The following is a 23,450-nucleotide window of genomic DNA, read 5'->3' on the forward strand; positions in this document are numbered from 1 at the left end:
GGCTGGGAGCCAGTTTGCAGTTCTCATGTGATGATGGCTATGTACTTCAGGGATCAAAAAGCATAACTTGTCAGAAAGTGACTGACACACTAACTGCTTGGAATGACCACAGACCTATCTGCAGGGGTAAGTGATGAAGAATGGTTGCTAAATTGGTTATTTTGTCCAAAGGACATTGTCGCTCTCGGAATGGTTGGCGGGGGGGGGGGGGGGGGGGTGCAAGAATGCATAGTTTTTGAATTTGTGATGTCCTTCATGTTTGGCTCCCTTGGAAATAGGATCAAAGAAATAAAAACATTGTGGTTATCAATTGCTGATACTCTTTCATCTCTTCACCCCTTGTACACATTGAGTGTGTTGTGCACTAATGTATGGCCATGGTGGTGTTGTGAAAGGATTCACACGTTGATCATAGTTGCATGTTTTTTAAACTGTCTCGATTTAAAATTGACAGTACAAAAATTAAACCATTTATCTGAGCTGGGTCTCTGTTGTCTCTCAAGACATGTCCTGTTTAATTAACCATCCTACACATCCTCCTGTGCAGTGTCCCTTATGACATCCTCAAGACCTTGGGTTCTTCATTTGTTCTCAACCACTCCATTTGTGAGTAGGTTCTGAAATCTTAGGAATTCCCATTTAAAGTCCCCATTGAACTCTTGATTATGGCATTAAATTTTGGACTTCTCTGAACGTGCATCCTGGCGACTGACAAATTGTTCCTGTGTCCAAATCCTGAATAATATGAATTGTACATTTTCCCCCAGATTATCTGCGCAACCCATTCAGTGTTTGCAGTTCTTTTGTGTTATTGTCTGTCTTTTAATTTTTTTTTGTACTTTTGCCATTATTTGAAGATGACTGGAAATACTGTACATCATGATAACACAAGAAATGGGAGTGGGACTCGGCCATTTGGCCAGTCGAGCCTGTTCTGCCATTTAGTAAGGTCACTTTTGATCTGGTGATGGACTCTGCTCTACTAAGCAGCCTGTTCCCCAGAACTCTTAACAACCCTATTCAAATATCTGTCTGTGTGTGTCTAAAATACATTTAAATGAGACAGGCTCTGCTGCTTCCTAGGCAGAGATCACCACAGATTCAGAACTTTCTGGAAGAAACTGTTCCTCCTCTTCACCACATTTAATCTATGTCCCCTGATTCTCATCTCACCTGCTAGTGGAAGTAACCTCTCTGCCTTGTCTATATTTTCCTTAATTTTAAATGTGTCAGTAAATCTCCCCTCGCCCTTCTGAACTCCAATGAGTGTAGTCCCAGATTATGCCATCTCTTAAAATAAAATAAACCCTTGATTTCCAGGAATCCAACCTGGTGAACATCTCTGCATCGTTATGGTTTCTGTCGCTTCCGATCCAATCAAGCACAGCACTCAGAAATCTTGTTATTAACTAAGTGTCTACCTGGAAGAGCCCCCTCCAGCTATCGCACTCGAAGCAGTGTCACAGGGCCTCTGCCCAGCAAGAGGGTGCACCAGACATTTATACACTCAAGCAAGGTAGTTGGAGAAAAAGTTACATCAGCCCCAGACCCGGGTGATCTCACAGTAAAGCATTATGTGGAGGACGAGCAGCACCCCATTTTCCCCAGCCTTGTAGATCATCATACAAGATTGAAAAACATGTTTTTGGAGCAAGGACAGTTCACAATTCTCAGACTCAGCAGAATACCTTGTCTGGTCTTGCATCCCTGCACCGTCTGTTTTTGTTCAATTCCTTGGCACCTCAATGTTGTACCAACCACCACCAGCCTAAGAGCGGCACTAACCCACTGCGTTAACCTTTCACCCCTTCCCTACTTGGAGTCCCACGAAGCTTCCAAGAGTCTCAATATTCACATCATTTGCACTACCTCCAAGCCAGTATATACATTCTCAAGTCAGAAGATGAGAACTGCACAGAGTACTTCAGGTGTGACCTCATCAATACCCTTGACAGCCACTGCAGAGACTCGCTGCTTTCAAATTCAATCCCAATTCTTCTATCCAGGCAACATCCTGTTAACTCTCTTCTGCACCCTCTCTAAGGCTTCTTTATTCTTTTATAAGGATGCAATTAGAACTGAATACAATATTCCAAGTGTGGTCAAATCAGAGTTTTATAGAGCTTTAACATTAACACAGGCAATTGAACTCATTCACCTGACTAATGAAGGCCAATACACCATGCACCTTCTTAACCCATTCTATTAATTTGGACAACCTCCCTGAGGGATCCAGGAACCGGGACCACTAGATCCTCTGTTCCTCCAAACTGTTTTCAGAATCCTGCCATGAACCATGTACTTTCTGGTCTGACCATCCAAAGTGCATCACTTCCCGCTTGCCTATAACGAACCCCACCTGTCACTTCTCCACCCGACGCTAAATCATGTCTCTATCTTCGAACATACAATGATCTGAACTATCCACAGCATCTCCATCTTTTGTAGAATCTGCAAGTGGACTGATCCACCCATCCCTTTCTTGGTCATTTCAGTCAGCACCAAGATTTTTGGGTGCTCCCTCAGGGAAAGCCGCAATTTGAGTATTCTCCTCAAGTTGGTCCATCTGTTAAAGAGCGCATTCTTCTCACCACTCTAGATTTGGGAGACAGCAGAGAGGTTGCTGATTGCGAAGATGCCACGTGTACCAATTCAATTTTCTTCTTCGCTTCATTTTCTCTTAACTCCCCCCACCCCCCCAAACCTGGATTTCTACACTGAACCTGTGTGGCTTTCTTTCCCCCTTCCTCCGTCTGCAGTGAATCCAAGCCAGGATTTTTCACATTATTGAACAATAGGGTCACGTGCAGATTTCTAAGTGTTGCATGTTACTTTATTTACATAAAATGCCATTTTATTTGAATTATGACATATATAAGGTACATAGTATACATTCTCCCAGACTTCACTGAAGCCGTATCAAACAAAATTTGAGAATGAGGTGTCATATGAGCAGATTAAGATGAGTTCAGAAGCTTCATGATTAACAGCTAGAAGCAAACATCCTCCCATAGCATCATGAGCATAACCGGCCTCTTCGCCCCTTCTGGTCTCTGCCGAACCATTTTATTTTTGCCTAGTCCCACTGATCTGCACCCAGTCCATAGCCCTCCATACCTCTCTCATCCATGTGCCTCTCCATGGTAAACTTGAGCCTGCATTCATCACTTCAGCTGGAAGCATGTTCCACACTCCCACTACTCTTTGTGAAGTTCCCCCTAAAATTTTCCCCTTTCACTCATAACCCATGTGCTCTGGTTTGTATCTCACCTACCCTCAGTGGAAAAAAGCCTACCTACATTTACCCCCTCATAATTTTAAATGTCTATCAAATCTATCCTCATTCTTCTACAGTCCAGGTGTGGTGACCAATCTTGGTTTGAGGCTTGGAATTCTGAAGCATTTGGCTGACCTCCAGCTGCTACAAAGCTTCTCCATCACCTGCACTGCAGGCACAAATCAGCTGTCCAGTGGAATGCTCTCCATTGACCTCGCGAGAAGTTTGATGCCCTCCAGGGTTAACCATACTGATTGCCTGCTGCCTACCCATGACCCTACTCTATTGGTCCCTCGATCATTCCTGTCCCATGCCTGCTGTGGGCACCATCCCGAAAATACAGCAGGAGAAGTCTCCACCAGGCCAATGTCTATCGTCTCGAAGGCCAAGGGCAGCAGGTGAATAGGAAGGCCATCGTTAGTTAGTTCCACTACAAGTTGAGCTCTTACCTTCGACATAAATCACCAATTCTGGAATTTCATACCTCGATTCCCCAAGGGAATCCTTTCTTTGTGAGCTGCAAGTGACTCCAGACACTGTCTTGTCCTTATTTTCTCAAGGAAAATATGGATGGGAGATGAATGGTTTGCAACGCCCAGAAATAAATGCAATATAAAATCATAACGTGAGGGTGGGGGGAGTGAATATTACATGATTATTACCACATCACATCCAAGCCTGTTGTGAACATTTAATTGATTTTTTGATTTGCAAAATGCATTTTTATTGTATTTCCATGAACCACACCACAAGACCAGGATACAGCAAGGGAAATTTTTTAATGGGTTGCAGATTGACATCTGCAAAGGGACTGTGCAAATAGGGTGTGCCACTCTTGTCACAGAGTAAATCACAGGTAACGAGGAGAAAATGTACATGATGATGGGTAGAAGCACGTAAAGTTGGAACAGGCTGCAGTAGATCCAAAATGGTACACCGAGTCTGTTTTTTTGCATTCCTTTCCTTTCAAGTTCATTGGCCAATGGTGAGGTGTACTTTCACAGAATGTCTATTCAATGGACATGCAGGGATATATAGAAATTACAGTCTTGTTCAAATCTCTTTGCTGCGTCACAAAAGGCAAGAAGCTCTTTGACCACTCCAAGATTGCAGCAGTCATCTTCCTTTTGAATATTTTCCACAGGACGCCATTGAGAGACGTGCTGACCCCATTGACATCCAAGTCGAGGTTGAGTAACCAGAGATGAAAGCTTTAGACTAAGGGTGGGCAACCTTTTTTTAGAACTTGCATTCCACCTTAAGTATTCCCTAGGCCATAGGTGCTCTGTGATTAGTAAGGGATTACTTAAGGTGGGATGTGAGTAGAAAGAAAAATTTTGAAAACCACGGTTTCAATCGTACCTCCTTGACTCGTTCTCTGCACGGTTTCATTAACTCCAAAGGAAATGGGCCAATGACGACTTCTCTCAAGCAGAGTATTTCAATAACAATTGGGTCTGGAGCAGTGATTCCCAACTTTCCCTTTCCACTCACATCCCACCTTAAGTAATCTCTTACCAATCACAGAGCACCAATGGCAGTCAAGGTGGAATGTGAGTTTTTTTTTTAAAAGTTGCCCACCCCGCTTTAGATAATTGTCACTTCATCTGCCTTAAGTTCCATTTCAGCAGAAGGCCTGTTGATTATTCAGTGTGATTCTGCCTTGCACCACCCATCTTCTGTCGTACTTCTGAGTGAGCTTTATAATTTCGTGTGATATTGGATTCACTATAAAATATGACTGACCTTCAATGACATCACAGGTTGTTGTTTTTAGGAAGATTCTTCACACATTTTTTTCTAATTTTCATGTTTGATTTAGCAAGAACATGTGGCTCCAATCTCCGTGGTCCAAGTGGTGTAATCACGTCTCCAAATTACCCCGTACAATATGAGAACAATGCCCACTGCATCTGGGTTATCAGTACCACGGATCCTGATAAGGTAAACAGCTTTTCATTGATGTTCAGTTACCTTGGCATTTTATTTCCACCAAATGTGTGGCCACCTGTCAGTAGATGGAAAGAATTGTTGATATGTGGAAAAATATGTAGTGTAATTTATTCTAAGGCAATAGAAATGGTAACATTTCACTGGTTCACCATGTAACATCTCATGAAGTGCTTGGATAGGTACAGTAAAACCCCCGTTATCCCAAATTCAAGTGACCAGCAGCCTGAAACCACTGGCAAAAAAAAGAAAACAATAGGTGAAAAAGTACAGGTATAAAATTGGCGCACCTCACCATTAGTTCAACACGCAACATTAGTTCACCATTATTGCAACACGCAACCTCAAACCACTGGAAAATTCACTTACCTGGCATCTGCCAATCCCCATAGGTGCTGGATACCAGGGGTTTTACTGTATTTGGTTGCAACTGTCTGTGCCTGGAGTTGGCAAGGATTTGGTTACACCTGTCAGCGCACATGTTGGAATGGGCCTGTACATGAATGCACCAACTTACACTTGGACTGGGCAGGTGTTCAGTTATTCCTGAATGTTCTTTGACCTGGTATTTTGAGCTATTTGACCCTGGATGTAGATTTATTTTGGGATCTCAGCTCCCAGGGTGTGAGTGGCTGTGCTCAGTGGAATGCTTTGATTGGCAGTAAGGCTTAAGGCTCCACCCCCCCCCCCCCCCCCCCCAGCTTTTCAACTGTTGAAACTTTCTTTAAAGGTGTATATCCTTGGATGTTTTTGGTGTTAAATAAACAAAAGCTATGATAAAAGTTAGTTTCAAATAAATTATACTTCAGAAGTATGCACCTAAAAACAATAAAACAATTAAATACATTTAAATATACTGAGTTAAATCAAAAGAAATGCGAACAATACTGTTTTCAGGGCATCTGGTCCTTCCTGTTGATATCAATGGGACTCTGTGTTGGCTAGGGAGACCAGAATGAAGAGCAGAGTGACAGTTATTATCTTCATCCCACTTGAACATTTGCATTTTGGAACTATGCTGGAGATAGTGAGGGAGGCTCTGGTTCTATCTTTGTCGACATGGAATTTCGACATGCTAGTCTATACCTATCTGCACTAATCTCATTTCCCCATAGTTGGATCATATCCTTTCCATGTCTTGCCTATTTAAGCAAATAAACCTATGATTTAAAAGGTCGACGATGCAAAATTACTGATTGGGGGATTTTTTAAATTAGTGAGATCATTTTGTGCATCTTTTATAAAAAGCTGGGTAATATTTGGAATAGAAGACAAAACAGGTCCATGGGACAATAAAAATAGCTTTGGACTTATCCAGCAGAGTGAATGAACTGAGATCATTATCTACCAAGCAGATCAACATTCAAAGACTTGTTTTCCAATTGAGCACCAGCTCTCTTATGAATTCACATTGGAATTACTGGACACACTAGACTCAACGCATGGTTTGTAATATCAGGATTCTGGTGAATTCGGCTCAGTTTGAGCTTCAACAATGTGAGGAACAAGGAGAATTCTGATCTATTCATGCAGTGGCTCGTTTTCTCCACTGATTGGAATGAATGAAGCAGAATTCTCCCGCAGTCTGTTGAACAAGGAGGCAGCAGGTATGAATGAAGTGTGAGGGATCTCGTTGGATATTTACTCACTGGGAAACCATTCAGCGGGTCACTTGTAGCTCACCCTCAAAAATCCCATCAGTTTCGTTCCTCCAAAGCTTTCTCTACAACCAGTTCTTGACCCCATATCCATCTGTGAAGGATGGTGCTGTCAAAAATAGAATCTTCTTCTTTGGCTTGGCTTCGCGGACGAAGATTTATGGAGGGGGTAAAAAGTCCACGTCAGCTGCAGACTCGTTTGTGGCTGACAAGTCCGATGCGGGACAGGCAGACACGATTGCAGCGGTTGCAGGGGAAAATTGGTTGGTTGGGGATGGGTGTTGGGTTTTTCCTCCTTTGCCTTTTGTCAGTGAGGTAGGCTCTGCGGTCTTCTTCAAAGGAGGTTGCTGCCCGCCAAACTGTGAGGCGCCAAGATGCACGGTTTGAGGCGATATCAGCCCACTGGCGGTGGTCAATGTGGCAGGCACCAAGAGATTTCTTTAGGCAGTCCTTGTACCTTTTCTTTGGTGCACCTCTGTCACGGTGGCCAGTGGAGAGCTCGCCATATAACACGATCTTGGGAAGGCGATGGTCCTCCATTCTGGAGACGTGACCCATCCAGCGCAGCTGGATCTTCAGCAGCGTGGACTCGATGCTGTCGACCTCTGCCATCTCGAGTACTTCGACGTTAGGGATGTAAGCGCTCCAATGGATGTTGAGGATGGAGCGGAGACAACGCTGGTGGAAGCGTTCTAGGAGCCGTAGGTGGTGCCGGTAGAGGACCCATGATTCGGAGCCGAACAGGAGTGTGGGTATGACAACGGCTCTGTATACGCTTATCTTTGTGAGGTTTTTCAGTTGGTTGTTTTTCCAGACTCTTTTGTGTAGTCTTCCAAAGGCGCTATTTGCCTTGGCGAGTCTGTTGTCTATCTCATTGTCGATCCTTGTATATACACACAGAACCAGAGAGCATACAAAGCCCATTTATTTAAGTCACTATAGCGGGAATGAGGGCTATTGGCGTCGTGGACAATAGGTGCTTTTAACTGCCGCACCTGGCTAGCCCTCTTGTGACCCAGCTGGGTTTAATGGGTCAAAGGTGCTCCCAACCTGGCAACTTAAAGGGGATCCCGCCCCTGTGGTGACGCGGTGAGTGATGCGTCACGCACCCACTTGATGAAATAAACGATTTTAACCTTGCTTTTCCTGGGAAGCAGGTTTAAGCCATGTTATAATATCCCCTTTCCTGAACTGCCCTGCTGAGTTCCTCCTCTACATTTGAACTTGGCGCCAACATGCTGCCCAGTGACGCACGCACGCAAGCGCTGATATCACTGAAATAATTGAGTCAGCCATTTTTGTTTTCAAATCGCTAGTGGACGAGACCTAGGTAAGTTTAGCTGGGTTCCCTGATGACCTCCAAAGTAGGGCAGGGACCTGGTTGATTTAGGAGCATGCTGACCGGGTCGGATCCTTTCAAGCTGCCTTGTGAGTGGGGAAAATTGACTGGTTAACCCCATTTTGTAATGCAGCTTGAAAACGCCTAATGTCACCGTTGTAAATATCGAATCTGATTCCAAGAACACACAGAAACCATGCAGTATTTAAGGCATTTTCAAGCATACAATCTGATAGGAATCTCTTTGAATTTATTGTTACAAGTCCTGGTTTAACACTTGGCATTCTTCTTAAGAGAAGGAAATGGTTGACATTGATCATTTATTCACAGGTACAAGTCATAATGAAGAGAAATCATTTCTTACATATGAAATTAGCAAAAGTCTAGAAGGATCGGTTTCAATACACTGTAACATCTGTGTCCTGTATACCAGAGATTTAGTCTTTAACTAACACATGTAAATGATCAGTCTGGCAATCTTTTTCTTTGGCTTGGCTTCGCGGACAAAGATTTATAGAGGGTTAAGGTCCACGTCAGCTGCAGGCTCGTTTGTGGCTGACAAGTCCGATGCGGGACAGGCAGACGTGCTTGCAGCGGTTGCAAGGGAAAATTGGTTGGTTGGGGTTGGGCAATAATATTAGGCCATCAACAATCGCAAAGAGAAGTTTCTTGGCTGAGGTAGAATTGGAACAAAACTCTGCTGGTGCCTTTCCAGTAGACAGTCATTCTGATGTGAATTCAGTAAGGCTTAATCTGCATGGGGAAACTATTTATGAATGGGCTCGCTCGTTGGCAGTTCTCAACTCGATTGACCAAGTCATTTAGTGCTTGACTTTTTTTTTAAAAGCTATTATTGCTTCTGTGAGCTCACTTGAAATCCATGAAATGGCTGAAGTGATCAATTCAAATGATGTTAGGTGACTAAATGATGAGTGTAAAGGTCTGTCTGGAAGGTGAGCTGCCCAGTAGACATGTGGTTTTCTTTAGCCCAAGTTTTGAAGCTAGGGACTGGTGTTTTTAAATAAAGACAAAATCATTGGTGTTTTTTCTTAATAACTGTCATTTCTGGATAGCTCAAAGGTACAAACTTTCACACATCAACACCCTCTTGATTATCCTGTCACCTGCCAACACTGAGGGCAACTCACATTGGCATTTATTAATAAAATGTTAAAATGTAAATTTGCAAAATCCCAGAAGACTCCCAGAAGGGAGAAAAAACCGACACAATTATGCAGCAAACTTGCAGACTCCACTTTGACATCACCCAAGGTCAAGGTTGAAATTCTGAAATTCGTGTCACAGGAGTTGTGTGGGCAGTAGTACTAACTACTGTGCCACCATTCTTCCTGAAGACTTGCAACTTGTTGAGTGGTGAAGAGTACTGAGTGAGCGATGGCGTTACTGGTGGCATACCTGGAAGACTGTCCATCAGTGTTTTCCATTGAGAAATGCAAACTTAAAAAAAAGTATATTTCATCAAATTTCCCAAAAGTGAATATTTTTTGATGATGATTTGAGTTCCACAAGGATGAACTTTCATTACCCGTACAGCTGTAACATAGTGCCAGTGGTTTGTGGTAAGTGCACTACACTGTCTCTCACAGAGTTTTGTTCCAATTTTACCTCAGCCAAGAAACTTCTCTTTGCGATTGTTGATGGCCAAAGTGAACCTGTGAGAGACAGTGTTGTGGTCTCCTGCTTCTGAATGAATTGTCCAGAAGAACATGAGTAATCTCTTTATCAAACCCATTCAAGATACTGATAAAAGGCCAGAATTCATCCAAGCAGGAAGGCCATTGAATCTAAATATTGGGTTGAAATCCCAGCACTTGGGTTTCGTCCTGATTCTAAAGCATTGGGAGGAAGAGCTTTGAACAATGGTAACTGTAGGCTGAATAAATGCCATAATTTCCAGAGTCTTAACCAACACTTGGCCTTTTCTAACTGTCTGACAAGGAACAAATAGTTGGTGATCAGATCTGGACAATGCCTTGCAGCAACTGCTGCTGGTGTTCAGCAAAATCAAGGAATCAACATTTGTAGTGCTGAGATGGTGGCAGGTTCCATTGCTAAACGGCAGCACTGTCACTGGTGCAGATTGGGGAGGAATTAGACCCTCTGCTTCCTTCAAGAAGGCTGCCCTTTTGCACGTTTAAACCACCTGTAGAATGGGGCCGGCAGTGATTTTATTTTCAGCATTGGAGAACACAGAACTGTTTGTGCCCAACATGGTGGCGTCTGTGCTTGGCAGAGGGACCATGAGAGTTGCAGGCTCCGAGAGAACAATGGATCAGCCCAGAGGGACAGAACACCTTCCTCCCCCACCCCCCTGCCCCCCCAGTTGAGAGGGAGAAGTGTGGGAGAGGGCACTGCAGGTTGCAAGACCACAGGAATGGATAGTGAAGGACTCGGTGGTGGAAGGACAGGCTCCTGGAGACTGCCTGTTGGGGAACCCAAGATTTGTGATGGTACCGATGGCAAGAAGGGTTCTGAAAGGGCCTTGGGCCTGGAGCTCAAGTTCATCACCAGAATGAACAGGAGGCCATGTGGCTTTGGGAGTGGATGAGATGGTTACATTAGTAGTACTGCTGGGTGGTCAGTGGACCCTCGCTGGTTCTGAGGGGACCTTTGTTTGCTTCTCTTTCTCTTCTTGGCAGAAGCTCTGGACAAGTCGTGGCTCTGTTTGCAGTTACAGGGCAAACAAAGGAACACAAATTTTGTGTACATTTCAGTGAAGGAATCTTGAATTGGAAGCTTCAATGGACAGATTTACAAAGGCAGAGGATGATTTCTGTTCCTGCTGAGACACGGAATCCTCCGATGGGTAAATTAGATGAAACTTCTCACTAGTTGAGGCCTCCAACTATGTTCTGCTGTGGTTCTCTTGAGCAACACCAAAACTGCATATTGATGACATTTTCCTTAGTCTAATAGATCCAAATTTCAAAGTATTATCTTCCAAAAGCGTGAGCTATGATATTCTGAATTTTGATCTCTTTCATCCGATAAATCCAACTCTCTGGAAAAAAATGGATAATAATTTTTAAAATTTTGCATTAAGGTTTTTATAACAATGAATAACAAAGCATTTACTGGATAATGATAGATATAAAATGCATAGCGAGAAGCTTTTAAAGAGATAAACAAATTTAAAGAACATAAAAGTATTTCTCCTGCTCACGCTTCCTTCACATCCTGAAGAATAATGAGCAAATCATTGCATGTTATTTTTCTTTCTTTTTTTTCTTTGGCTTGGCTTCGCGGACGAAGATTTATGGAGGGGGTAAAAAGTCCACGTCCGCTGCAGGCTCGTTTGTGGCTGACCAGTCCGATGCGGGACAGGCAGACACGATTGCAGCGGTTGCAAGGGAAAATTGGTTGGTTGGGGTTGGGTGTTGGGTTTTTCCTCCTTTGCCTTTTGTCAGTGAGGTGGGCTCTGCGGTCTTCTTCAAAGGAGGCTGCTGCCCGCCAAACTGTGAGGCGCCAAGATGCACGGTTTGAGGCGTTATCAGCCCACTGGCGGTGGTCAATGTGGCAGGCACCAAGAGATTTCTTTAGGCAGTCCTTGTACCTTTTCTTTGGTGCACCTCTGTCACGGTGGCCAGTGGAGAGCTCGCCATATAATACGATCTTGGGAAGGCGATGGTCCTCCATTCTGGAGACGTGACCCATCCAGCGCAGCTGGATCTTCAGCAGCGTGGACTCGATGCTGTCGACCTCTGCCATCTCGAGTACCTCGACGTTAGGGGTGTGAGCGCTCCAATGGATGTTGAGGATGGAGCGGAGACAACGCTGGTGGAAGCGTTCTAGGAGCCGTAGGTGGTGCCGGTAGAGGACCCATGATTCGGAGCCGAACAGGAGTGTGGGTATGACAACGGCTCTGTATACGCTTATCTTTGTGAGGTTTTTCAGTTGGTTGTTTTTCCAGACTCTTTTGTGTAGTCTTCCAAAGGCGCTATTTGCCTTGGCGAGTCTGTTGTCTATCTCATTGTCGATCCTTGCATCTGATGAAATGGTGCAGCCGAGATAGGTAAACTGGTTGACCGTTTTGAGTTTTGTGTACATGGATATTAAATGTAGTCAGTGTGCCCGATGGAAACGTGGGGGGGCTGGTGGTCATGGTTGGGAGCTGGCTGATGGAGGACCTCAGTTTTCTTCAGGCTGACTTCCAGGCCAAACAATTTGGGAGTTTCTGCAAAACAAGACATCATGCGTTGGAGAGCTGGCTCAGAATGGGCAACTAAAGAGGCATTGTCTGCAAAGAGTAGTTCACGGACAAGTTGCTCTTGTGTCTTGGTGTGAGCTTGCAGGCGCCTCAGATTGAAGAGACTGCCATCCATGCAGTACCAGATGTAAACACCGTCTTCATTGTTGAGGTCTTTATTGGTTTGTTTCAGCATCATGCTGAAGAAGATAGTAAAGAGGGTTGGTGCGAGGACGCAGCCTTGCTTCACGCCATTGTCAATGGAAAAGGGTTCGGAGAGTTCATTGCTGTATCTGACCCAACCTTTTTGGTTCACGTGCAGTTGGATAACCCTGTTGAGGAACTTGGCGCTCTAGTATTTGCCAAAGCCCTTTCCTGCTCACAGTGTCAAAGGCTTTGGTGAGGTCAACAAAGGTGATGTAGAGTCTTTTGTTTTGTTCTCTGCACTTTTCTTGGAGCTGTTTGAGGGCAAAGACCATGTCAGTAGTTCCTCTGTGCGCGCGAAAGCCACACTGTGATTCTGGGAGGACATTTTCAGCAACACTAGGTATTATTCTATTTGGGAGAATCCTAGCGAAGATTTTGCCTGCAATGGAGAGCAGCGTGATTCCCCTGTAGTTTGAGCAGTCTGACTTCTCGCCTGTTTTTGTACAGGGTGATGATGATGCCATCACGAAGGTCCTGAGGCAGCTTTCCTTGGTCCCAGCAGAGCATGAAAAACTCATGCAGTTTGGTATGCAGAGCTTTGCCGCCAGCCTTCCAGACCTCTGGGGGGATTCCATCCATACCTGCTGCTTTGCCACTTTTCAGTTGTTCAATTGCCTTATATGTCTCTTCCCGGGTAAGGACCTCATCCAGCTCTAGCCCAAGGGTTTTTGAGGGAGCTGGAGCAGGGCAGAATTTTGGACTGAGTGGTTGGCACTGAAAAGTGATTGGAAATGTTCTGACCATCGATTGAGGATGGAGATCTTGTCACTAAGGAGGACTTCGCCATCTGAGCTGCGCAGAGGGCTTTGGACTTGGGGTGAGGGGCTGTACACTGCCATTAATGTCTCATATAAACCCCTGAAGTCGCCAATGTCGGCGCTAAGCTGGGTTCATTTGGCGAGGCTAGTCCACCACTCATTTTGGATCTCCTGGAGTTTGCGCTGAAAGTGGCTGCATGCGAGACGGAAGGCTCGTTTTTTTTTATTTGGCCAGGAAGGCTTTGCAAGGTGAGCCTGGTGGGCAGATCGCTTCTTTGCCAGCAGCTCCTGGATTTCCTGGTTGTTTTCATCAAACCAGTCCTTATTTTTCCTGGAAGAGAAGCCCAATGCCTCTTCAGTGGATTGCAGTATGGCCCACATCTCCATCGGGCACACTGAACTCAAAACGGTCAACCAGTTTACCTACCTTGGCTGCACCATTTCATCTGATGCAAGGATCGACAAAGAGATAGACAACAGACTCGCCAAGATAAATAGCGTCTTTGGAAGACTACACAAAAGAGTCTGGAAAAACAACCACCTGAAGAAACACATAAAGATCAGCGTGTACAGAGCCATTATCATACCCAGGCTCCTGTTCGGCTCCGAATCATGGGTCCTCTACCGGCATCACCTATGGCTCCTAGAACGCTTCCATCAGCGCTGTCTCCGCTCCAACATTCATTGGAATGACATCCTCACCAACATCGAAGTACTCGAGCTGGCAGAGTCCGCAAGCATTGAATCCATGCTGCTGAACCCAACTGCGCTGGGTGGATCATGTCTCCAGAATGGAGGACCATCGCCTTCCCAAGATCATGTTCTATGGCGAGCTCTCCACTGGCCACCGAGACAGAGGTGCACCAAAGAAGAGGTATAAGGACTGCTTAAAGAAATCTCTTGGTGCCTGCCATATTGACCACTGCCAGTTGGCTGATATCGCCTCCAACCGTGCATCTTGGCACCTCACAGTTCGGCGGGCAGCAACTTCCTTTGAAGAACACTGCAGAGCCCACCTCACTGACAAAAGACTAAGGAGGAAAAACCCAACAACCAACCCCAACCAACCAATTTTCCGTTGCAACCACTGCAACCGTGCCTGCCTGTCCCATATCGGACTTGTCAGTCACCAACGAGCCTCCAGCAGACGTGGACATACCCCTCCATAAATCTTCGTCCGCAAAACCAAGCCAAAGAAAGAAATGTAGTCACTATGGCCACACGACAAACAATAGCTCTCTTAAAGGGACAGGCACAAAATTAACTAAGAGTTTAATCTTTACACTGCAATCTTGAGCAAATTTTTAAAAAAACGCTGTGGGGGGTCTCATTCCTACCCATGGACGATACCTGATGAGTCCCTCCAACTTCTCTTTGTTTACCATCTGTTCTCTTGTCAACCATGAGTTGAATTAAAGTTGGGAGACTGACAACTTCAATGCTGGAGGATCTCGTTGAGTTTTGGCCTGAAGCGTCAACTTCCACGGATGCTGCCTGACCTGTTGAGTTCCTCCAGCATTTTGTATTTTGCCCTGGATTCCCAGCATCTTCAGCCTTTCTTGTTTCCCTCTGACAAGGTCATCAGGCTGGGCACCCTCCATCCAGATGGCATGAACATGGACTTTACTGCTTTCCACTAAACCTGCTTGCCTTTTCTTCACCTGTCTCCTTTCTGTCTTTCCAGCTCTTCCACCCAACCAGCCATCCCTCATTGCTGATATTCCCTCCCTCCTTTCTCCACCTATCATCTGCTTTTGCCAACCCTTCACCCTCTTTTGTTCCGACGTCTGTACGAATTTTTTCATACCTTGAAGGGTTCAAGCCTGAAATGTCGGGTCTGTATCTTTCCCTTTGCTACATGAAGGACACTGTTTGGCCTGCTGTGTTTCTCCACCATTGTGTGTTTTCACTTCAACCACAGTATTTGCAGACTTTTGTGATTTCTGAATGCCAGCTCTGTTTTTACCTCTCTGAAGCTTGAACCTCTAATCTCCTTGAAGATGAATTCGGATGGCAACATTTAGGGAACAATAACCCCTGAGCAGTAAGTTGACTCGGCCAATAGTTGATCCTTCCCTCCTGCTCATTATACTCTAAATCCCAGCTGAATGCTTCAAGGACACCAAGAGGGCTCCAGAACACAGAAGAATGTCACTTCTTCTGCTTGGCCTGGGTATTGATGGGTGACGTGACTGGTACAATGAACTGGTTGTTACGTCGAGTGACAGAGTGAATAAAAAGAGGCGTAATGAACTGGACTGTCGCAGTCTACATCCTGAATGGAAATAAGAGAGAATAATAAGGATGCATTTTAAAAAAAGAGGCATGAGCTCCTTAAACAGATTTCATTATTTGTTAACCATTGAGATAAGGCTTCCGCCCTGGAAAATAACTGCCACCGAATGCTTTGGTCAGCCGAGTGTGTATATTTCATGTCCAATTGTTCGTCTGTGGAATGATGTTGATTGAGACTAGCCACATGACTGTCCCCTCTCCCAGGCATAATCACGTCTCCTCTTTGAAGCACCAGCACTCGCTTAATTTCAGCTATTACCTCACTTGTTCAACTTTATCCAGATCACTCTCTCCAGCACTTGTGACAAAATTAATAAATTACAATGCAACTATACGGAAGATAAACAAGGTCACCAGCATCTTTTTTTAGAATATTTTACACAAAAATATGTAACTCATTATGAGCCCAGAGGACCCCGAAACCCAGCAGCAACAGCTATTCACCAAGACAAATGGTTATTAAACAAAAGTAAATTTTAATTATCTTTAAACATGAAAACAGAATCACACTTTAACTTATCTCTATTGACTTACTTAACCTAACTTAAATCCCTTCTAAGTCTAAGTGCAGGTGTATGTAATGTGTGTGTAAGTTCTTTTGCTTCACTGTCCAATCTCACTTCTCATTCCTCCAAGTTCACTGGTTGCAGGCAATTTTTATACTGTGCACAGAATTTAATATTTATAAAGTTCACCAGGCTTTGGTGCTTGAAAGGTAAATGGTTACTGTGCAGGAAGGTTCTTGTCGGTTTTCAGTGAGAGATTTATTATTCCAGGACATCCACAACTGATGTACTTCCATCAGTCACCTCATTGTCTTGCTGATGAAACTTGCCCCTTCAGGATTTCTAGATGATAACCTCTTACTTTCAGGTCACCACAGAATTCCTTTTTGTTTCCCTTATTCCAAGTGAAACATTAGAAGCCAGTCCTCTTCTCTCGCATGAACTACAAGGGCTTTAACCAGGCCATCTTCCAAAATAGGACATTCTACAAGCTGATCCTGTTGCAGTCCCAGCTGCTGGCTGTAACACTGTACAAGTGATCAAGTGATCTCACGCTCTCGCTCAGAGAAAACCCATTTTAATCTCTCTGCTTGCAAAACCACATGATCCTCTGACAACAGCAAGCTCTCCTCCAGTCAATATGTGGCTCCAATGAGCTCTTTCATCTGTTGCATTTTCTAAACAACAATCCATTAGTGAAGTCTCTTGAACACTCTTCAAAGCTCTTGCAAAACCTGAGAGGCCCCGATATGTCGAGCATTGGGCAGAGCTCCAGTATTTCAAATAAGATCTGTTTTAAAGTGTTTGGGTGTAACCTACTCTAATAAACTTTCCCAATTTATCTCCCAACAACTTATCTATATACTCTGTCACAAACCATACATAAATTAAAATATATTTCAAAATACAAATATAATAATAAATTGAGTATCAAATATTTGATAATACCCCCAACACCACCCTCCCCCCCCCACCCCACTACAGTCCCGAGGAGAAAAAAATGCATAGTTAAATGTTGCAATAGAAGGGAAAAACAGGAAGAAAAATGTGAGAATGAGGATGGACTCCTGAAAGTTCTAATCTAAAATTCATATCTATTTCATCATTAATGGGATTCCATGCAGGTCTTAGAGAAGTGGTTCTCAACCTTTTTCTTTCCACTCACATCTCACTATAAGTAATCCCTGTGCCATCGGTGCTCTGTGATTTGTAAGGGATTTCTTAAGGTGGTGTGTGAGTGGGAAGGGAAGGTTGAGAATCACTGCATGAGACCCAATTGTTAATGAAATATTTTGCTTGAGAAAAATGGTCAATGGCCTATTTCCTTTGGAGTAACGTAACCGTGCACATAATGAGTCAATGAAGTACGATTAAAACAGTGGTTTTGAAACTTTTTCTACCCACCCACATCCCACCTTAAACAATCACTTACTAATCACAGATGGCATAGAGATTACTTAAAGTGGGTTGTGAGTGGAAAGAAAAATGTTGAAAATGAATGTTATAGAGGCTAAGAAGAATGTTTAGAGATATAAAAAAATAAAATTTAATCCTCTTTTCTGTAGATGCAGGCACCAAATTTCTTTAAAAAAATCAAGTTTTTCCATAAATTATACATAATTTTCTCAAGGGAACACAACTATAGATTTCCCCATTCCATCATTCCAAACTTGAGTTTGAATCTGATTTCCAAGCAACTGCAATACATTTTCTGGCCACTGCTAATGCAATTTTAACAAATTCTATCTGATATCTAGTTTGTTTATAGATGTTTTAAATTGGGCCATATTCTCCCTAAATCATTCTCAACAGCAATAATTACTGTGATACCCAAAAATGATAGAGTTCTATTAAAGCCAGCCATCATCCTATAGACTAATATCTCTATTAAATTCAGATTATAAAATAATTGCCAAAGTTCTTGCAAATAGATTAACAAAATATTTACCTAAATTGAATAATATGGATCAAACTGCTTTTGTGAAAAAGAGACAAGTCATCTGATATTATAATGAGATTATTGAGTATAATTCATTTAGTTGTAAAATGAGGTGAGTTATTTGCAGCAGTAGCACTAGATGCAGAAAAGGCATTTGACAGATTAGAATGGGATTTTTTAAATTTCAAGAATTGGAAAAATTGGAGCTGGACATTTTTTATACTGGTTAACAGCTTTGTACAATGAGCTCAATGCTAAAATGGTAACAAATGGTCAAATTTCTGCCCCATTAAGATTAACAAGATTTAGTAAACAAGGATGCCTGACATTATTTGTTTTAGCCATATTGCCTTTAGCAGAAGCAATCTGTAGGGATCCGGGCATTAAGGGTATTGGAATTAACCAAGAGGAACATCAGATTAGTTTATTTGCTGACGATGTGCTGATATATCTTACCGAGCCAGTAAATTCATTGCAAAAATTCCCTTCAAGGTTAGAAGAATATGGTACAGTTTGAGGTTATAAATTGGGATAAGAGTAAATTTATGCCTTTTGCAAAATGAGATTATACTATATGCCAAATAAATGCTCAATTTAAATGGCTCAAAAGTGGTAACCAACATCTTATAACCATATAACAATTATAGCACAGAAAGAGGCCAATTTGGCCTTTCGAGTCTGCACTGATCCAAGTACCCTCCTCTAATCCCACTTAGTAGCACTCTGCCCATATTCCTCCATCCCCTTCCCATGCATATACTTATCCAACACTTTCTTAAATGACAATATTGACCCTGCCTCCACCACCTTTCCCGGAAGCCCATTCCACACAGTAACCACTCTCTGAGTAAAGAAGTTCCCCCTCATGTTACGCCTAAACCTTTGCCCATCAACTCTCAACCCATGACCTCTCGTATCCATCTCTTCTACTCTCAATGGGAAAAGCCTTTCCACATCAACTCTATCTATCCCTCTCATTATCTTAAACAACTCTATCAAATCCCCTCTCAGCCTTCTACTTTCCAAGGAATAAAGACTTAATTTGCTCAGTCTTTCCTTGTATTCCAGATGCTGAACCCAGGCAACATTTTTGTAAATCTTCTCTGCACTCTCTCTATCTTGTTAATATCCTTGCTATGAATCGGTGACCAGAACTGCACTGCACACAGTACTCCAAATTTGACCTCACCAATGCCTTGTACAGTTTCATTACTTCCCAGCTCCTATATTCTATGCATTGATTTATATTGGCAAGCATTCTAAAGGCCTTCTTCACCACCCTATCCACATGCGTTCCTACCTTCAATGCACCGTTATTCCTAGATCTTTCTGCTCCACTGCATTCTTCAATGCCCTCCCATTTACCACATATGTCTTGCTTTGATTATTCTTTCCAAAATGAAGCACCTCACACTTATCAGCATTAAACTCCTTCTGCCATATTTGCCCACTTCTCTAAGCAGCTTAAATCCCTCTGCAATCTTTGAAAACCCTCTTCATCATCCACAATTCTCCCTATTTTAGTATCATCTGCATATTCACTAATCCAATTTACCGCCCAATCCTCCAGATCATTAATATATATGACAAACAGCAATGGTCCCAATACCGAACCCTGAGGTACACCGCTTGTCACCGGCCTCCATCCTGATAAACCATTACCTACTGCTAATCTCTGGCACCTTCCTTCCAGCCACTGTTGAATCCATTTGACTATCTCCAAATTAATACCCAAGGTCTTAACCTTCCTAACTAACCTCCCATGTGGAAACTGATCGAAATCCATGTAGACAACATCCACTGCTCTACCCTCATCAATATTCCTAGTCATGTCTTCAAAAAAATCAACAAGATTGGTCAAACATGACCTTTCATGCAGAAATCCGTGTTGAGTGTCCCTGATCAGACGCTGACCCTCCATATCCTTATATATACTATCTCTAAGAACACTTTCCCTATCACAGACGTCAAACTTACAGGACGATAATTGCTAGGCTAGCTCCTTGAACCCTTTTTAATCAAAGGTTATTGGTGAGTCCATATTTGGAGGATTGAATTATTTCTAGTCATGAATACCAATATACAATGACAACCCAGCTAAATCTGAAGTCATCAGCCACTGTTGGTATTAACTGCATCTGGTTAATAAAGGCGAGTTACTGCTCCTGCAGTTTGTTTCTTTTTTGTTGGTAAGGGTTTTTTTTGGAGAGGGGGTTTGTTTTTTTTGTTTAAGGAGTTTTTTTTAAATCTTTTTTAGGGTTAGTTTTAGAGGGAGGTAATTGTATAAGTTTGGGTGCCATTTGGTAAGATATAATGAATAGTTTAAATTTTGCAACTTTTAATGTTGAGGTTAAATCATAAAATGATAAAATGGAAACATGTTTTAGATTATATTAAGAAGTTAAAAGTATACATTGCATTTTTGCAAGAAATTAATTCGACAGAAAAAGAACATTTGAAGTTGAAAGGGATTGGGTAGGACATATCATTTAAAATTTTTTAAAAATTTAAAAACGAATACCAATATACAGTAAAATCTTTGAGTATACAACCCATATTTGAGTACAAAAATAAATAATTGGCTGGAGTCTCAATGAGTCAAACAGGGTTACTTGAAGGTGAAGAACGGTTGAAGTTTCAAGGTGGAATCCTTCATCAAGACTCAGCAAATTGCACCTCCTTGGGTCCACACCCAAGTACCACAGGCAATACAAATTATAACAGTGTCATGTTACAGAAAAAATGTTCAGTTAAGGGAAGGGAACCATCATTTTATGAACGAGAGGTTCACTCCATAGTCTGATACAGTGGGAAAGTTTGCAGCCACTGGGATTGCAGTGAAAACACAAAAATCCTGGAAGAACTCAGTAGGTCTCGCAGAGTCCATAGGAGGTCAAGACTGACATTTTGGGCCTGCTATAGACATTGTGAGACTTGCTAAGTCCCTCCAGCATTTCTGTATTTTTACTAACTGTGGGAAATAAACTGTCCTTGAGTCTGTGTTCAGATGTGGGCATCTTCTGCCCAATGGGAGGAGAGAGTGTGACCAGGGTAGGATAGATCATTTACTGTGATTGCTACTTTCCAGAAGCAACAAGAAGTGTCAGCTAGGTTGATGGAGGGGAGGTTGGATTACGTAATGGTCTGTGCCACATTTGCAATTCTCTGCAATTTCTCGTGATCTTGGGCAGAGCCAATCGTGTTCCAAGCTGTGATGCATCTGAACAGGACACTTTCTCTGATGCATTGATCAACATGGTCTAGAGACATTGCAATGCGTGCCTTTGATATCTTTGTCTCAGTTTTCCAGCATTTGCAGTTTATTAAATTTTATTTCATCACAAGGCAAGATTTCACTCAACATTTTTTAAAATCTTCTGAGTCTCTGCCGCACCGTGGATGCAAACTGCCTGTCACAGTGAAGGCTTCCAGCAGAAGGGGACTATCTCTGGAGATCAAGTTGGATTGGGGAGGGATAGTCAAGCTTGAAATGGTGTTGAGTTAGTGAAAGGTGAGTTAGTGTATGATTGATCACTAAATAGGGACATTATGTAGGGAAGAGGTTGGCTTCAGCTATGAAAGGAAAGGAACGTGTACCTACTTCCAACTCCCCAGCTTCCTGAGCGCTGGGTGACTTATTCCACTGACTGAAATTCACATTGATCATAACATATGAGATTGAGTCATGTGATGTGCATAGAATTAAGGTCCAACCTTTGCAAAAACTGGGCGTCTAGTCTGGCATCCTTCATTACACTGGAAGTAGATTGGCTGTAGTCACGCATAATGTTTTGTTTACACAAAATGTCCTTGTCCCAATTGTTCATCTTTAGGGTGAAATGGATGCCCATTTGTCCTGCCTTTTTACCACAAATTTCAAGTGTTCCATTTATTCAGTTCATAGATTAGCAAAGAGCAGGCAATTTGTGAATCATCTTGAGTTCTACAGAGATATAAAGTCATTGTGGCACAAGCACAACATCGTGCTTCACGTGTCAAGCATCCAGTGTGTAAGGAAATGAAAATGAAATCAACAGAGTGATGCATTGCCATGGGTGTCCTATCAGCCGGGCTTTAAGAAGAACCTAGCTCTTGTTATGTGTTTGGCCTTGTGCTTGTTGTATGTTGACTGCAACTCTTGGTTATTGACCATCTTTTGGTCAGTCCATTTGCTGTTAATTGTGTGTTTTGAACTTCTGAGGAGTTGTGTGTTTCTGAGATATGTAAAAAATGTGATCTGATTTGTCATTTAGTGAAGATACAGGAAGAGAGGGTAAAATGGATCATTTGGCATCTGGAAGGAGTGAAGAAAGAGGATTTGTGAGATCAGTAGGTTAATTTTCTTTGCTTGAACGCAGGGTACACATGAACTCAGCTCTGTTCTGTTTTGCTTCATTAGTGATGTGGTTTGATTGTATGAAGCATGGTCATTCAAACAGAATGTTTTCTTTGTTAACTGATCATAGAACAGCACAAATTTTGGGAACTGTCCCTCTGCCCCACCATATCTGGGCTAGCAATGATGCCAACCTTAGTAATCCCATGTACTACACTCCATATAGCTGATGCTCTCAAATCCAGAAAACCTCCAGGGAGAACCTGAAGGCACCTGGTATGTAAGGCAGCATTTGTGGATAGAAACAGCCAGTCAGCACTTCAGGTTGGGTCAACAAGAATGGCACAATATATCAAGTGGCCCAACTCCAGTTTTGAAGAACTGCTGTTATCGGATGTGTTGCCATCAATCATGTCTTTAGATGCACTGAATTCAAACAAACTGCACAGCAGTTTTGGAATCTTTGGGAGCATTAGAAACAAAAAAGAGAAATCAAATCTATCATATGCACGGGTGGAAAATATCAGTCTTAAAATTAAGCAGCAATGAGACAGGCCCTTCAGCCTGATTTGACCATGTTAACCACCTAAACTCTTCTATTTGCCTGCATTTGACCCCTATCTCTCCAAATGTTCCTGATCCATTATACCTGTTTCAATGTCTTGAACTTTATAGTTCAACCCACCTCTACCACTTCCTCTGACAGCCTGTTCCACATACATACCTCACTCTGCATGAACAAGATGCCCCTCAGGTCTTTAAATCGTTCCACTCTCACTTTAAATCAGATTTTAGACTCTCCTACCCTTGGAAAAATTCTATTTTCCTTTTACCGTATACATACCATACATAATTTTATAAACCTCAGCGTTTGATTCTCCAGGGATAAAAGCTCCAGCCTATACAGCCCTCTCTTTTATCTTTGGCCCTCCTGTCCCAGTGGCGATCTCTTGAACCTCTTTTGCTCTCTTTTCTACT

General features: G+C 42.8%; 1 protein-coding gene across 1 annotated transcript in view; it reads left to right on the forward strand.

Moving 5' to 3' along the window:
- LOC138736174 (CUB and sushi domain-containing protein 1-like) overlaps window positions 1-23,450 on the forward strand; it is a 2,349,200-nt gene that overhangs the window by 1,384,074 nt on the left and 941,676 nt on the right. Inside the window, exons 10-11 of the mRNA XM_069885244.1 lie at window positions 2-126; window positions 5,100-5,221. Coding sequence (XP_069741345.1) covers window positions 2-126; window positions 5,100-5,221 — 247 coding nt within the window. The remainder of the gene's footprint in view (window position 1; window positions 127-5,099; window positions 5,222-23,450) is intronic.

Source organism: Narcine bancroftii, chromosome 6 (assembly GCF_036971445.1).
Source record: "Narcine bancroftii isolate sNarBan1 chromosome 6, sNarBan1.hap1, whole genome shotgun sequence".
Lineage (NCBI taxonomy): Eukaryota > Metazoa > Chordata > Chondrichthyes > Torpediniformes > Narcinidae > Narcine > Narcine bancroftii.